Raw genomic sequence first — 16,957 nt, 5'->3', positions numbered from 1 at the left:
GGGACAACACAGCTTTACAGCAGCCGTGTGGACGAGTTTAATATGACACCAATAAGAACATGGTCTGAAATGATAAAGGTATGCCTAGTATGTCTATATTTAAAGCCAAAGGAGCTTCGGCCCATACAAATCAAAGGCTAAGGTTCCTGCAGAGTTGTTTGTCTGTAGCAACCAGTACGTGGAAGCCAGGAAAAGTTGAGGAAATAATGATAGACAGACCTAATAAAATAGACCACTGCCAAGGAAAAGGAATTTTTGGGCAGTCAGTTAGTAAGGAATTTGTACCCTCTGGAGGGTAATACCTCTGATTTTAGACTAACGTGAAGGACATTTATCTTTTGAATTATATCTAAGCAAAGATAAAGAAAACAAAACACTCAGAAAGATGCAGCTGTTTAGGCTTTTGTATTTGAAAAGTTGCTGAGAGCTGAAAGTAGGTGGAACTCACATGTTTTAAAAACAACAGCCTTTATATATAAAAAAAGTACAATTTTTCAAGTCCTGAGTAAGCACCGGTGGTGACACAAATGTTCATTTGGGTTTCTGTTTCAGCCTTTGGTACCAATCAGGAAGAACCAGAACACAGAAAACACGTGAAGCAGCTAGTTTTTCATCCGTTTATGATCACAGCTGAAAGCAGGTGGAACTCACAAGTTTTAAAAACAAACAAAAAAAAAAAACGTACAATTTTTCAAGTCCTGAGTAAGCACCGGTGGTGACACAAATGTTCATTTGGGTTTCTGTTTCAGCCTTTGGTACCAATCAGGAACGTCTTTATTGGTCTGCAAATAAGAGAGAAGAAAGTATGAAATGCAGTAGCAGGAGCATTTTACCTATTCAAAGTTCACATGACTCAACAGAATATTCTACAGCATATCTTTGCTCTGTTGACTCACACTCAAATGAAACTAAACGACAAAAAAAGAGATTAATAATTTCTTTTCAATCTCTGTCGTTTCTTTGTCTGAACTTCTGTCCGGGCAGGTTAAGGCGGTGTGACTCATAAGAGAGTGTTGCCACGTGAGACACTCACAAACACAGTGGGTTTGGGCTTGGTTGGCGATTCTTCTTCCGTGGTCCTGTTGGTGCGTTTGGGCTGCTGTTTTCCTGAACCAGAGGCCCCGATCCCAGCTCTTTCTGTTTCCCACACGTTCAGAGCGTCTCCCTGCCTGGACCGCATGCTGATGAGGACCTGCTTCATCATGGCCAACTCCTGGTGAATCACAATGAAACACACGGTGAAGGAAACAAGGAAAATAGAATAGAAATAGAAAAGGATTGTTATGAATTTGCACAAGAAATGTATTTGCACTCTTATCATATTTGGTAGTTCAACAAGCTCAAGGGTCTGCAGGGGTGGCAGCAGCAGCGGGACAGAGGGGAGGACTCTGGACCCTTTCACGGTTCTATTTATCACCTCTGAGGACATGAGCCCTGGCATGTCGCACACACGCACGAGCACACACGCATCCACACAAACAGACTCAAGCTAGTGGCATCTCAAACAGCCAAGCTGAGGAACAGCTGTCTATGACAGTGCACATACTTAATACAGCAAACGTCTGGCTTGGGGACACATTTTCTAAATTGTTTGTCATTTTTAAGTAAGAATACTTCAAACTGAACTGTGATATGCTCTCAGATGTGAGAAACAGTTCCACGTATTGAATCAGAATTTACTTCTTTTAGGTTTGGGGATTTTTAGAAAACCTGAGAAGATTGGCTTTAGCTCAAATAAAATAGCACTATCATATTTTGATTGATATTTTGATTACTATTATATTTTAATGATTAAAGAATTCACTGGAAAATGCATCAATAACGTAAATACAGTTGTAGCTGTAATAAAAAAATAAAAAAAAGGTGGCAGGGAGGCATAACAGGCGGACTTTGTGTTCTTTTTTTCCTTTTTCTTTTTAAATATTTATGGCTTAAGGCCCACGTAAGAAGTTGACATATCCACGAAGGTTTTGCTGGAACTAGCCAAATTTGAAACAGCAAAGTCAACTCAAGCAGAACCGAGGACACCGAATGCAGCTCTAATAACTACACAACAACTTTGGGGTGAACATTAAATCGCATTAAACATAACAAGAGCTGCCATAATGAGTCATTAAATAAACAAGTCAAGTGATTATTTAGCAATTTGGAAAATTAATCATTTTAGACCTTTCAAGAAAACAAACAGAAAAGAAGCTAATATTTGCTGGTTCAAACAAAAAGCCCACATCATCATCTGAATAAGCACCTCTCTGTGGTTTAGAAGTCGCTCCAGGTCAGCCGCCATGTCGTTTTTCACCTGTTGCAGAGCATTGCGCTCCTTCCTCAAGGAGCTGGGGTCAATCAGAAAACAGGCAGACGTCACATCTTAAGGAAACACAATATTACCATGCTTACGGTTAGGTATGGACTTTAAAAAATGTAGTACTCTGAGGAGCTGCTCAATGACTAATATGATTCTTTAAGAACGCTATGTTCTTCATGCAGCAGATGTGTACTCTTAATTAAAATGTGCTTTATTGTGTTTGAGGGTGGAGTCTGGCAAGGATCAACAAAGTTACAAGTTACACTGGAATCTCAAAGTCATCTATTTTTTTATGATTGTACTGAAAGGAGGGAGAAAACAAACCCACAAAAAAAGAGCAAGAATATACAACAATCAGTCAGAATTCAGAAACACAAATCATGGATTTCTAAGATTCACAACATCCCTGCTAAAATGTTCCGTCCCCGGGGCTGTGAAACATGCAAGCAGGGACCGGTAACAGGGGACTTTAAAGCAAATCATCTTGAATCGATTGTAAAATAACAGCTTCAACACGGTCCACTGGGAAATCTGGGGAAAAAAAAAAGATTTAAACTTCTTGTAAGAGAGACTTTCAGCACATGAAGAGAGAATCTCCTGTGAGCAGTTTCTCTGCTGTGAATAGATAGCTGTGCACAGCCACAGGGAAACTTCAGAGAGAAGCTTGACGGCATTTAAAAAGGATTTTTTTTTTCCACCATCTCCTGATTGCCCTAAGGTGAGCACTCAATGTCAGTGAGCAGCAAGAAAAAACCTGCAGCCTGTCAGCTTGCATATTTGTCAAGCTAAAATACAGAGGGTGACAACAGGGATTTAGGTCAGTGCCAGGTAGCTGTACATGTGCTGATGGGAAATAGTTACTGGGCACAGACTAACTCATGCACACAGCTGCTCAAAGACAGGATGAAAGAGTGGGCAGAAGATGACAAGGGGAGATAAGGACAAAGCAGAGACAGCCAAGGGCAGGGAGGTATGGCGAGGAAACAACAAGATATAAAACAAATGACATTACCGGAGGAGGTACGGTGAGCAAGACCGTACCTGACATCGTCCTCAAGAGAGGAGACACGCTCCTTAAGCATGCTGATCTGTGCATCCCTTTGCCTCACTGTCTCGATCAGGTAGCTGTAAGGCTGCTGTGTCTGCTGCAACAGTTGGTTGGCTGCAGACAACTAAGGATCAAAACACACACAGTTGTCAGAAAAAGAAAGAGCACCCTGTTCCATTTCTATGATTCAACACATAAGGACAAATGAGGATAATTATGACTGGGTCCTAAAATCTGTTTAATACAACCTGAGATAAACAATGGCATATTACAGTGTCATTATTTAAAAAAAAAAAAAGACTACTACGTAACTAAGTACCTCTCGTGATACAATAGCTTGTTGAACCACCTTTAGCAGCAACAACTTGAAGCAATCATTCTTTGTATTATCAGCATGCATTATCTGTCTCTCAGATTGCTGTGGAGGAATCTTGGCCCACTTCTCTTTATGACGTTGCTTCAGTTCAGTGAGGTTTGGAGGGATTCATTTTTGAACAGCTCTTTTAAGGTCCTGCCACAGCATTTCAGTCAATTTGAGGTCTAGACTTTGACTGGGCCATTATGGCCGAACACACCACTTTGGTCTCATCTGTCCAAAAGACATTGCTCCAGAGTCTTGTGGTTTGTTGTTAGTTGCGACTTTGCAGACCCAAGCTGTGCTGCCATGTAGAAAAGGGAAGCCTTTTAAACAAGCCATACTTGTTTCGTCTTTTTCTAAATGTGCTGTTGTGAACTTTCACATTTAGCATGCTCACTAAGGACTGCAGAGACTGAGATGCAGCTTTAGATTTTTTCTGTTAGTACTGTACAGTCTGATCTTTGGGTGAATTTGGTGAAACTTCCACTCTTGGGAGGATGACTGTTGTCATCTAAGGTTGTGTTTGCCTAATTTTAAGACCAGGTAAGAACCAGAGATTTTTAATTTCTTTTTTCAAAAACTATTACTGTCTTGACATGTAAAAACCTGAAAAACTGACTGCATATTGAGCAAATACTGATTGGTTATTCTACTTAATATGCAAGAGGACAAAACTCTTGACACTTGTATCAGCTGATGTTGGCAATCAAGGAATAAGTCTGGATAGTGTAGTGGTAAGATTGCCACCTTTCATGTGGGTGACATGGGTTTAAATTCCCAGCATGAAAAGTACTTCCTCCAGTAGGGGTCCTCAGGCAACACCCCCATACCCTACCTGTCTACCTGTGTAAGTCGCTTTGGATAAAAGCGTCTGCCAAATGCATAAACATAACATAACATAATACCTAAACTGTTTCACACGTGGTTATCACTGAATAAAATAATGTAAATCTGGCAAATATCTTCGGATTATTCTTCCTCAGCAACCACAGTCTGGAAGTCGCTATCTCTGGTGGCATCAGGGGCCCATAAACGTGTGTTTTTATTGAAGGCATATCTGAGCTGGATCGGTTTTTATCTATTAAAAACCACTGCAATATTTCTCAATCAGTATCGTGCTTAAAATCAGTTAAGGGTGAGAGGTTAGGGTGTTACACATTAAACTACTTTTACTGCCAGCCAGTAGTGAGCAGAACTGGGAGAGTAAGGACACTGGTGAGTAAGTCAGGGTATTTGTGTGGGTGTTTAAGCTGTCGACACCCTGGTTCTTTCTAGTTGAAAGGAAGTAGGACTTTTCATATTTCATACTTAATGAATCATGAGTTATTCCAGGCAAGTGCCAATCAATCACTGCTGACAGTTAAACGGCTGGTTTATTTGTTCTCAGATCTGCCCACCCACTCTATTCTGACTTGGACAACCTCCCCTCTCATTGAGATTATAATAAGCAGCGAAGAAGAGACAAGTGCGCTGGCTGCCAGATGATTTGAGTGTTTTTAGAAATCTGTGCACGAGTGGTGTACACGTGACTTCACAAAGTCGCAGACAGACAAAATAAATACACCCAAAGGTCTCATTGTTGCGTACACATGTACCGTACACGGTGTGCAAAACACAACAAAAGCTCGGTGATTGGTGCTGCGAGTTGTTTGGAGAGTGAGGTGTGTGGCTGTGACGGTTTTTGGCACCAATGTCCACTGTGTCAACAAGTGTGACAGGTAGCAGGACTAACTTCATGCTTTCCTCATACAAAGTCTGTGATCTCTACTGTTAAACAAGGTGTCCTTTTTCTGGCTTGACTTTCAAAATAGACTCAAATTTGGCAGGAGCCACTGTAAGAAAAAAAAAGAAAGACTGTGGTAACCCTCACTGCGTCGTGAAATGAGTGATGAAATAGCCCATTCAAAGCAGTCTTTTAAGGTATTTGATTGGTAGGTTCTTCTAAGGATCTCGGAGGATTTGCCCCACTGGTTCCCTCTTCCTCTTCGTGGAATCCCAAACTGACGAAACAACATGCTCATAGCTCTGTGGCAAACCCATCACTCGCTGTTCATCCAGTTACTTGCACTTATGTTGTGGGTTACCCGTACCTACAGCAACCAGTAAAATACCTAAAACTTTCACAAAGGCTGCTCAGTTTCTTTCTTCATTATACAAGTGTGGCTTAATGTCATGGCTGCAGAGGCGTTCTGTCAGACCTATTCTGAGGGCACTGTGATGATGTGAGAAGGTAAATAATGGGAAATGAGAGAGGAGCCACCAAGCTTTCTTCTGTGATAAAGACTTGTTAATCGGTGAAGGGTAAAAGTTGGTTGTAGTAAATCACTCTGACTTTGATAGACACTTTGGAGTAGCCATAAACCGTGTTGCTGTGGGAGAGTTGAGGTCATATCGGGAAAACAAACATACGTGCGTGTGGGGACTTGCAGTGCGATTATGAAAATGAACGCAAAACTGAACATTTGCCTATAAATGATGGTTCCCAGGCAAAGGTGCGTGTGAGTGTTGGGTGCCGATGTGTGTGTACCTCCTCAGATATCTGTCCTGTCTGTGATTGGTGTCTCTCCAGCTCTCTCCTCAGCGATGTGTTCTGCCTCTCAAGCTGCAGCACCCTGCGGGCCAAGTGAACACTGCCCAAAAACAAAACTAACACAATTATGGCAATTCCAAAACTTACACGATCGCCCTGTGCAGTTCCATCTTATCTCTTTAATGTGGCGTTCCCATGACGGTGGGATCAATTCAGGATTCTGGCTGCACATACATGTTTTCAAATAAAAAAACTGATGCCAGTTTGTTTTTAAGAAGAACAACAGAAACTACAGTCAATCAACTGTTGAAGTTTCGGAGGTTTCTGAACTGTACTATAAATACTGCTACCTGAAAGTTTCAGAGAGCCTGTGTGAATGACAGCAATGCACACTGCTTTTAAAGGGACTCTTAAAAGATAACCAGTGGGGATCTGTGAACAAACATGCACCATGAATTCCACATTAACTACACATGGCAGTAATGCAGCTTTTGAAAGGCCTTTTTTTGTGGTCCCAAAGGAAACCTGTTTGCTGACATCACTCACGACGACTGAAATGTGGGGTTTTCCACGTACCCTTACCTCTGTTTTAGTCTTCTTTTGGCTGTTGTGGGAACGTTGGCTCCGTAGCCGTATGAGAACAGAACTCTCTCGGCCTCTTCCTCATTCTCAACTGGCATCAAAAAATAACAATACAAAGGGTGCATAAATATCCTACTATGACAACAGTGCGATGGATTTCACTCGTCGTGCTCATGTCAGTCAAGCAGCTACTGCAAATATATTGGAAGAACGCTGCAGTAAAATCGTCTCCCATTTTACCACAGACATTCTCAGATGCATGGCGTCATTTCAGAGCACTTGAAATTTGTCAGTGCCAGCTTGTTTTCCGTCTGTTCTGACTTCACAGTCATGTGTATAATGTACTGGCTGGAGCAGAACTATGCCATGATCTTACTTTCGGCAGCCTGCATGGTGACCTGGTCCAACTCTTGCTCGAGCTTTTCATACGTCTCCAGTCGAGATGCCTGCTCTGCATTCTGAGCTCGCAGCTCAGCCAGCCGCTTCTCAGATGACGTCTGTAGCCTGTAAAACTCCTGAGTGAGGAGCTGAGGTACGGGAGGAGAGGAGGAGGGAAAATGACAGATCTGTCTGCTTTTTTCATCGTTTAGTGAACAAACATACAAACCTGTGGATTTTGTTCCAGATCAATATTCAAAACATATTTTTTTCTTTTTAGCAATTCAGCACTTTTTGTTTTAGCACATCTGTATGTTAAATGTATAAAGATAAAAAAAGTACTTCATAATGTAAAGAACTCAAAATCAAGACTAAACAGTGAACTCCGATATATACCGTATTTTCTGCACCATAAGGCGCACCTAAAAGCCTTAAATTTTCATAAAAAATGGCTGTGCGCCATATAATCCGGTGCGCCTTATGTGTGCACCGGATTCCAAAATCTGTCACGGATACCGCCATTTTGAATTTACAGCGGAGAGCGCCGAGCATTCCTCGGGGCATTAATCCCCCTTCGCGTCACTCACCGCTGTCCCTTCTTACCGCCACGTTCACTTTTGCCGCGCCTCTTCGCTCTCGTACATTGGAAAAGAATGGCAACTGGCCACTTCCGTCGCTCGCTTGCGTTCGGTGTGAATCCAGGGTCAGGCGGATCCCAGCCATTCACTCTGAATGGGGCGAAGATTGTATCTAGCTTGTACTTAGCGATTGAATCGTGTCATCATTAATGCTTTTGCCCATGTCCCAGTGAGGGCCTGTTCTTCAGTCTGAGATGGGTGATGCAGACCGATGTGCAGTTTATAAGTTTATAAGTTGTAAAAACGACCAACGGTCTGTTGTCTTTGACCGTCGGACCATTTCCCGCAGACACAGGGACGTAATACATGCACTACGTGTGCTGGCAGCAATAAACCAATCAGAGAACATTAGGTAATATGTGCGCCTTATGTATGGGTTAAATACAGAAATGGACCTCATAACTGAGGGTGCGCTTTATAATCAGGTGAGCCTTATAGTGCAGAAAATACAGTAAATAAAATATATGTGTGGCTGCATTAATCCATTCATACGTGATGCAACATGTTTAACACATTCATACTTTTACCTTTGAAGCCTGATGCCACAAGAGCATCACGTCATCATTTTAAGGACGGTGGGAAACATAAAAGCAACAACAAAAGCTACAAAAGGTTCAACCTCTCTCTCTCTCTTTTTTTTTGGCATGTTTTGAGGTTCTCGAGAGGCAGAGAAACAAAAAGTTTCAATGGAGAGTTTGAAGTTTAGCAGAAAACCCTCAACTTTCAGAAGCCGTGTTTCAAACAAAGCCTCAGATCGGATAATCAATGCGATGTTTACGATCTTTTGTAGATGTTATACTGTTAAAGGGGAGGAGACAAAAGGTGAGAATGTGTTCTATTGTCAGGAAGGAAGAAGGTAACTTTCAAGGTTATCTCATTAAAAGTGACTATAATCCTTTTTACACACTGCCCTCACAAAAAAGACAACAAATCAACTCGCTCTGTAGAATCTGGCTCAGTGACACTACAGTTCAGAATACTGCGTCACTTTGTTCAATAAGTTTATGCCCAATCAACAACATGCCACAGTATAACTGTAGAACCACAATACTCACATGTAACTTATTACTGTGTGAATACAATATGTACATTTATTGATATCTATTAAAGAATCTTCATGTTGGATCATACAAGGGTATGACCTTCAAACCAGCAAGGAATACCAATTTGGAGAGACGTATAATTAGAGAATGCTTTCTTTTTGAGTACCTCCAGCTTCTTCTGCTGTTTCTCACATTCCACCTGGCACTGGGCCAGGGCCTTAGCGGTCTCTTCCTTGAGCATCTGAGCGCGCTCTGCTTCGAAGGAGTGCAGCTTGGCCTGGTTGGAAAGTTCTGCTACCCGGCTGTCAGTCCCCAACTGGAGCTGACGATACCTACGGGATAAATGGATGGGCAAAAACAGGATGGTCACACACCCCACAACATGACCGTAAGCAGGTGGATTGAATAAGTAAGAAAATGGGTGTTTGTTCACATGGATTATGTGAATGCAGATTATGTCTATGAAAAAAAGCAGTGAAACCAAACTCAACTCAAAAAAATGGTACCATCGTCCTCCACATAATTCGTTTTCAGCTATTTTTGTTAATGATTTGCTTGCAAAGACATTTGTTTAGAATTTAGCAAGCAACTGAGTCGTTTTTATGCCTTGTGCAACGAGCAGTTTACAAAAAGTGTCGAGGTGGCATCTAACCGTTTGGCAACTGCAGTATTACACAATGCCACCAAGCAGCAAAGCCAAGTCTTAAAATCATTTCAACATCATTTCTCCCAGTGCTTGCAGCAGTGTTTAATCTTATTTGATCATGAATGATTCCAGTTAGCAGAGAAAGATATTTTTTTTCCGTATGCTAAACTAGAAAAGAGGAAAGAGACAGAACGTATCCCTCACTTCCTGTTTTCAAAGGACGCAAACGCAATATAAAGACAACCGTGTGTACTTTATTTAAAAAAAAAAACAAACAAAAAAATACTTTGTTTGTGGTCAAATTTCATACACTAAACAACAACAGCTCAAAGATAAGGTTACGTGATTATCAGAACTAGAAATTAAAAACCTACTGTGGCCCTAAAAGCGAAGGCAGCGATTCCTCCTCAGGCAGCCTTCAGGCATGCTCACACAAGTTCTATCAAGCCGTGGAGGTTGGCTGGATAATATTAATAACTCTCGATTACAGCTGACCTGGTAAGATTTCATCATCCATAGTGCGCAGGCCTGAGCTATGCACTCACAGTGACAGACATGTACACATGGTTGACATTTCATGCCTTCTTTCATAAGTGGCAGCTGCCATCTGAAAGCAAAGAAGCGACATTTTCCTCAATAAAGAAAGAAAGAAAAAGCTTTAACTTTTCCAGAGAGGTGAAGTTTGCCGTGTTTTTATTTTTTCCCTGAGGCCATTTTGTCATAGTAGCTGTTGGTTTGCTTTTGAGGCATAACTGAAAACCACACTCGACACTCTGCTTTGTTTGCTCGACCATTTGATCACAGTGAATAGTTGGTTAGCCTGTATTCCGAAATAGAGCGCAGAGATTTAAGCTGGCCCTCGATGCCTCAATCATCTGACGCCATTTCAATCTTCTCCCCCTCATTCTCCGCCCCAAAAATAGGGGCAAGCGTGGGGTTAGGGGTGAAGGGCTTGAGGCTAGCATCTGTCATTGCTGGCTTGCGATGCAACGCAGAAAAGGAATGCGATCGCAGCAGAGAGAGAGTGCCTGGGAGAGAGTGAAATGTGTGTGTGTGTGTGTGTGTTGCGGGGATGGGGGGGGGGTGTTTGGCAAGACCAACAGCTGGTGGTTTGGATTTAGAGAAATGACAGGTATGTAGTAGTAACCCAGGATGGGGACACCACTACTGCTGCTGCTCCTGTGTTTCTGTTGAACACATACAGTTAAAATCAAACTGTAAATTAGGCCACAAAGTTAAAGCGTATCCCCCCCCCCATAATTAAATTCGACACACCTTCAAAACATGTGTGTGACACAAAAACAGGAAGTCGACCGATACACCTGCTCCCGTAATACAGTAAATGAATGCCTGAGTATTTGTGTGCTTCTGTGTACGAGTGTGAGTAAGAGGGATTCACAGTATCTGTTGCAATGTCAGAGAAAATTTAGAAAATTCCTACACAACCATGACCCCACGGCATCTTTCGAGGCTGTCCTGACACAGACATTGTTGCCTGGAGCAGGGATAGATGACTGAGTATGGAAATAACAAGGCAGCAACAATAAATTCATGTAGCTACAAAAAAAAATTAAATATTGAATATAAAACTATTGGAGGTAGAAGAAGAAGGTCTAAAAAAAATAAAAATAAAAATCTCATGAGGCACAGTTTCAGAAGCATCCTGCTTTCATCAGCTCTGAAGGTGTTCCACTTCTGGGAGGCAGACCCTCACAGACTTTCAGTCCAATCTGACTTCCAGGTTAGCTTCGAATAACTCGATTGCAGCAAAGTGTTGATGTCCTCTTCAGAAAGACACGGTAAACGCCAGCCCCACAGCATTCACCAGTGACGGACTGCAGCAGGCTCACACTCCAGCGTCAGAGCAAGAACAAGCTTGCAGGTAAACACAGTGAAGACATAATGCTGCACGCATATCCATCATACTGCTCTGACCGACGAATATGAAATATGAATATGAGAAATGAGGGGGTTAACTGTGAATTGTACCAGCTGGCCCTGGTTGCCCTCAAATAAAGTTTCTTGGCTTTCCATCAAGAGGTATGATACATTTAAAAATACTGTATAAACGCAGCTTTTAGGAACTGAAAGCAAATATGCAAATTAAACTAAGTAGAATATAGAAGTTTACTGGATCTGCTTTATATTTGGGAATTTTTACTAGAAACAGTGGGATATTGCTACACACCACTTTTAGACAGGCTTTTCCAGGGCTGTTTGAAGCCTAATCTTAAACAAGTTCTTCCCGTTTCGACAGTAAACCAACTCTCAGCCAGGAAAACTGGTTCCAGCGAGGCACCAATAGCTTGCTGATCAAGAGCTAATTACTGCTTGCGTCAAACTAACTAAAAACCAGTGACCCTGCAAATCTTTTTTTTTCTTGTAATCAAAGCAGCAGCAAAAAGCTGTCTGCACCAGGATTTCTTAACAGGAGTCTGGAATGGAAAGCTGACTGGGGTGCATGAGATTATTAATGTAGACTTTGTTATTAAAACATGGGATGAAGGTAAATGCTGCTTTATGTTAAAAAAGTGGAGGTCAAAAACAGCCAGAGTTGTGTCGCGATAATATAATTATCAAATAAATGCACACTTCGGATAATCAGAATCCGTTTTATTCAGTTGTATAAAACACACTGATAAAACTAGCAGAAATGCCATATTTCCACAGCGTATTTTATGCTCCGTACCAAAATAAAGGTGACTGCTGACAGAATGTCTTACAGTGGATGAACCAACCAGACAACATGCAGCTTCAGAAAAATGTGATGATTCCAAAGTGTGTTTTCTTTAATTATGTGTGTTTTTTTCCCTTTAAAGTTAAAACTCACTGCTCCAGCACTTGGTCATATCTGGATTGAGCGTCTCTCTCAGCAGCCACCGCTCTGTCCTTCTCCAACACTGCGTTGTCTCTGGCCTCTCGCAGGTTCCTGGAAAACAAAAAAAAACTCAGAGGAAACAAAAAGGACTTCCCTTCTTTCAAAGTTATGTAGATATTTCCTTTATTTTGAGGTTATTGTGTATTACCGGCTGTTAGCTCTTCGTGCTCTTGGATATTTGCATTTGTATTATTCCTTTAACTAGTGGATGAATACAGTTTAGACAAGTCATCTAAACAAAACTCTCCAGTTTGTAAAAATACTTTACATTCAGTCACTATGAGACTGGAAAACAGATTGATTTTCAATGATTAATAAGGGGAGGGGGAAAAATCATTATATCCAAACAATCACATCACTATAGCTAAAGTCTAGCATGAAAAATGTCAAGTTAATAATAAATTGTTATCTTATCTCTATCTATCTATCTCTATCTTACAAAAAAAGGTAACTTTCTGAGGTTTGAATAGCATCCATGATGGATTTCTTAGTAGTTTTTGAAGGGTTATATAAAGACAAAGACTGATACCTGTTCTCTCTTTCATACATCTCTCTTGAGGTTCTCTGCAGGTTCTCAATCTCCTGACCGGTTTTCAGCCGGATGTTCTCCAACTCCTCTCTCAACTTGTTTTCATACTCAGACTTGTAGTGGTCTCTGTTAGGGAAACAATAAGACAAAATAGTCGGATCACAGATGGGATCATAACGCAGAAGTTGGGAGATGCTAACCGAAATCAAAATTTGGGCATTTGATTGGTGTCTCACTGATATTTAAGCACAGCTCAGTTCTTCAATATCAAGCACTGGAACATGGGAAAGGGGTGAGTGATGTGAAAGAGTAGAACCTGACCTGGATGCTACATATTTTTCATAGGCATCCTCTCTGGCTCTCTTTGCATCTTCTAAATGAACCTGACAAAAAAAAAAAAAACCCAAAAGGTGACTTCCTCATAGTGTTGCATCGGACACGCTTCCTTGTTGACAATGTGCCTGCACCTGCAGCCTCTCCAGGCGGTCTTCTTCATGTGCACAGCGAACACTGAGTTCCATGTTCTGCCTGTGCAGGTACTCCTTGTCCTTCTGCAGGAGAGTTACTGATTGCTGCAACGTTGCCACCTGCAGGGCAGAAAGAACACGACTGACCCGGGAACATTTTGCGAGCATAAACGAGACCGAGCTCCGCGAGTGCGTGGGTAAGTGGGTAAGTGGGCGGGTACGTGTGATGCACCTCGCTGCCGAGTGTGTCCCTTTCTCTGGTCAGCGCCGCATGAGCCAAGTCCACCGTCTCAAACCGCCTCTTCAACTCCTTCAGCTCTGCTTCAAAGTTGTCCCGCTCACTATAAACCACAGGAAAAAAAAAGGTAAAAGTCCCTTAAAGTTAACCCTTACAAATGAAGCACTCAAATACGAGGGAAGTTTTTTATTAATGACCACAAATGAATGTCATATTTTCTCAGAAACTGTAAGTTTGTTGCATGTACTGTTCGATAAACACGTGCTGTACTGCGTTCTGGTCTTCAAAGGGCAAGTTGGGTTCAGAGGAGTCAGCCCTCTCTTTGCTGCATTTACACACCGTTTGATATTTGGATAGTTGTCTCGCCGATAATCTCCCTCCTGGATCAGCTGTTTGGTATCAGCCAGCTCTAAAGTCAGTCTCTGGCTCCTCAGCTCCAGCTCTGTACGTATCCGCCGCTCCTCCTCGTAGCTCTGTGGATACACATGCATCAGTTACCACGAGAACTTTATCAGATGCCGTCCTAAATATCTTCACAGGGACATTTATTGAGCATCGCTGTCAAAAAAAAAAAAAAAAAGCTTCTGTTTACATGCTGTTTAGGGAAACTTTTATTAGGAAGTCCTTATAAAACTTCTCCATGCTATGGATTCTATAACCTGTAAAAGCCACATCTCAGTGACATTTAAACAATACATGTTTTATCTAAAAGTGTCCCCTGCTGGGAAAACATTCCCAGTGCCATTACTCCAGCAGAAGCCTTTTTTTCTTTTTAACACATTCTGACATTTTGCATCATTATTTCATCAATGTGCCATTTATGCCTACAGGGTTACTGCTGATTGTATGAACCGGGTGTTTTATTTTTTTGTAAACTCCCGCTGCTGTGGACATGCTTTAGATGGCTTAAAACACTTACCTACCTATGAGTTTCCTCTCTTCACATCTTAGCTTAGAGAGTGAGTGTTTGAAAGAAATGGCTGCATCTCTTCTATTGACCCGTATTCTGGACAAACTACGTGTGCTCTTATAACATATGGAAATCTTAAAGTAGTGCCTTAATGATATACTGCACATACAAGATCAGCATGTTTCCTTTTTCGTAATTGTTGTGATGGGAAATGTTAGAAGTGTAGACTATTATTTCACGAAGGAGTTGTGCTCCAAGCTTGAGCTTCTGTTCTGTACCTCCATCAAAGTCTTCATCTTTGTTCTGTGTAGGTCCAGTTCTTCGCCCAAGTAGCCTTTCTGCACATTCAGTTGAGCCAGCTGAGTCCGCAGAGGAGTCACAGCCTCAAAGAAACGCATCTAAAGAGGGAAAAAAAGGCACCATGTTCCCTGACAGCTTCAACGTGTGAATATCTTGTCTTTCTGGTGGCCGTCAGCAGGGTCCAACATTCAACAGGGAGGCGTAGTTATGATAGAGCGCGCCGACATACTTACAGCTACGTGTTCCTGTATGGAGATTTTGTCGTCAGGGAGGCCACGGAGCTCCTGGTATCGGTCCTGGGAGATGTCCAGATCCCTCAGAGACCTCCGCAGCTCGCCAGCCTTCTCACAGAGCTGTCGGTTAGTCTCCTCCAGCTGCTGCTGCCTGAGCAAGATGGCCTCCATCTCCTGCTTACGCAGAGCCTGCTGTTTCCTAATCATTTGAATCTTCATTAACACAGTTCCTGTTTGTGCGTAGCAGCTTCATGGCCGTTCAAATTTTTGTTGCCGTAAATATCAAAGCAAATAACAGATGAACCAATTCTTCAAAAAGGCATAAAGTGAAAGACATGTTTTTCAATGGTTTCTGCTAGTTAACCGTTTCCACTTCCATCGTTTAGATTTTCAAAATGAAAACAAAAGGAAGGGCCTCAAAGCTCAAGTTTGTGTTAAGTTATAACACCAAGTTATAAATACCTCCAGTAGTCAGACTGTTTTTTGGTTCTGTTCAGGGGATTTTCCCACATCCCTCCAGCAAAGAGCTTCTAGTTCAGTGGGATCTACCAATAACCGGCTCTTTGAGGTATGTTCATGGATTTTAAAAAAGTTTGAGTCGAGGAATCATGGAGGTCAGAGGAAAAACCATTAGCTATGTTAAGGATTCTAATGTGGCCTGCTACAGTTAAAGATGATGGACTTGGAGTCCATCCACCAGACTCAATCCAGCTGAATGACATAGACATCGGCCACTTTTTTGTTAACACAAGGAGATGCAACAGCAAAGCAGCAAAGACAGAGCTGTTAGACTATCATGAAGATATTAGCTTTTCTTTTCTGTGCATGCATATTTACTCTATTATTTACAAACCTTTGTTCTTCCTGAGTAAGTTTCAGCTGGCTGTCCAGTCTTAGGGCCAACACTTGTTTTTGATGAAGGGTTTCGTTCAGCCTCTCCTCCAGTTCCTCAATCTGAACCGTGACATAATACACTTCAATATACACATGCATAAAAACAGTTATCTGAATTAGTATTGCAAGAGATTTATGATGGAGATGGCAGCCTTTCCCTCTCTTGGTCTGAATCTGTCAACACAACCAAGGATTAACTTAAACCACATCAACCACACCTCCTCCGAGGTGCAGCATCTGAACATGTACCTTTGACATGTGGTCGGCCTTCATGTTGTCTATGATGAGATTCTTTTGAGAAAGCTCGATTTTCAGCAGCTGGACTGTATGCAGCAGCTCCTTCCTCTCGATGAGCTGGCGGGTCACCTTCTGGGAGCCGTCCCGCTGCTCATCGGACGAGGAGATATCCTCGGTGGTGGGTACCGTTGTCTCTAAACTGATATCCTCAGACTCCAGGTCTAAGGAGCTGGAGACATTGGCTGGTGTCGGCTTGAACTGCTGCTTCTTCGGAGGCATTTTATACCGTTTTCGGGTCACGACTTTGACCCCTCTTATTTTCCTTCTGATGTTCACTAGCACCGTGAGTGACCCGGTTAACGACTCAGATTATTAAGAGTTTAGAAATTCAATCAAGTGTCTACAGACATCGCGATACGTTAGTTTGAGGCAAGAACCCCAACCTAATCGAACACTCATCCAAGATAAGCAGCTAAACACTGGCGATCTAAGTACGTATACTTAAGTAATTGTGTAATAAATATGTGAGGAGATATAAAATAAGTCGTACCCGGGAGATGACGGAAACGTACAGTCAATTGTTTTTATTTTCAAGGGTCCCGCTCCGTGCCGACTGTTAACCGCCAAAGCTTCTATGTCCGTTCAGGGTTGGTTACAGCGCCCTCTGTGGTAGAAAGCAAGAAATGCAACCAACACGCCTTCGTTGACAGAAAGTTGCAATGGACAGCGTTGCAGTACTACCT

At 42.0% G+C, this 16,957-nt stretch overlaps 1 protein-coding gene across 1 annotated transcript; it reads right to left on the bottom strand.

The window, feature by feature from the left end:
• Nucleotides 1-451: 451 nt before the first annotated feature.
• Nucleotides 452-16,862, bottom strand: pibf1 (progesterone immunomodulatory binding factor 1). The gene is made up of 18 exons (XM_072390815.1): nucleotides 16,227-16,862; nucleotides 15,937-16,037; nucleotides 15,084-15,282; nucleotides 14,829-14,948; nucleotides 13,980-14,113; nucleotides 13,635-13,743; nucleotides 13,403-13,522; nucleotides 13,257-13,318; nucleotides 12,936-13,061; nucleotides 12,359-12,457; nucleotides 9,049-9,214; nucleotides 7,200-7,350; nucleotides 6,824-6,914; nucleotides 6,239-6,341; nucleotides 3,347-3,477; nucleotides 2,249-2,333; nucleotides 1,034-1,213; nucleotides 452-782 (listed from the first exon to the last, which is right to left on the bottom strand). The coding sequence occupies exons 1-18, from the start codon at nucleotides 16,491-16,493 to the stop codon at nucleotides 729-731; spliced, it is 2,298 nt and encodes a 765-aa protein (XP_072246916.1). The 5' UTR covers nucleotides 16,494-16,862; the 3' UTR covers nucleotides 452-728.
• Between the last annotated feature and the right edge of the window lie 95 nt (nucleotides 16,863-16,957).

This window comes from Leuresthes tenuis, unplaced genomic scaffold, assembly GCF_036924035.1.
Source record: "Leuresthes tenuis unplaced genomic scaffold, fLeuTen1.0.hap1 SCAF_8, whole genome shotgun sequence".
Lineage (NCBI taxonomy): Eukaryota > Metazoa > Chordata > Actinopteri > Atheriniformes > Atherinopsidae > Leuresthes > Leuresthes tenuis.
Note: the sequence above shows the minus strand (reverse complement) of the source record. Positions and strands in the feature narration are given on the sequence as shown.

Coding starts and splice junctions, on each gene's coding strand:
- pibf1 (XM_072390815.1), bottom strand. CDS start 16,493: ATGCCTCCGAAGAAGCAGCAGTTCAAGCCGACACCAGCCAATGTCTCC. Junction 13,744..13,979: donor AACTATCCAAATATCAAACG/GTGTGTAAATGC, acceptor TGTGGTTTATAG/TGAGCGGGACAACTTTGAAG. Junction 13,062..13,256: donor GAAAAATATGTAGCATCCAG/GTCAGGTTCTAC, acceptor TTTCCCTAACAG/AGACCACTACAAGTCTGAGT.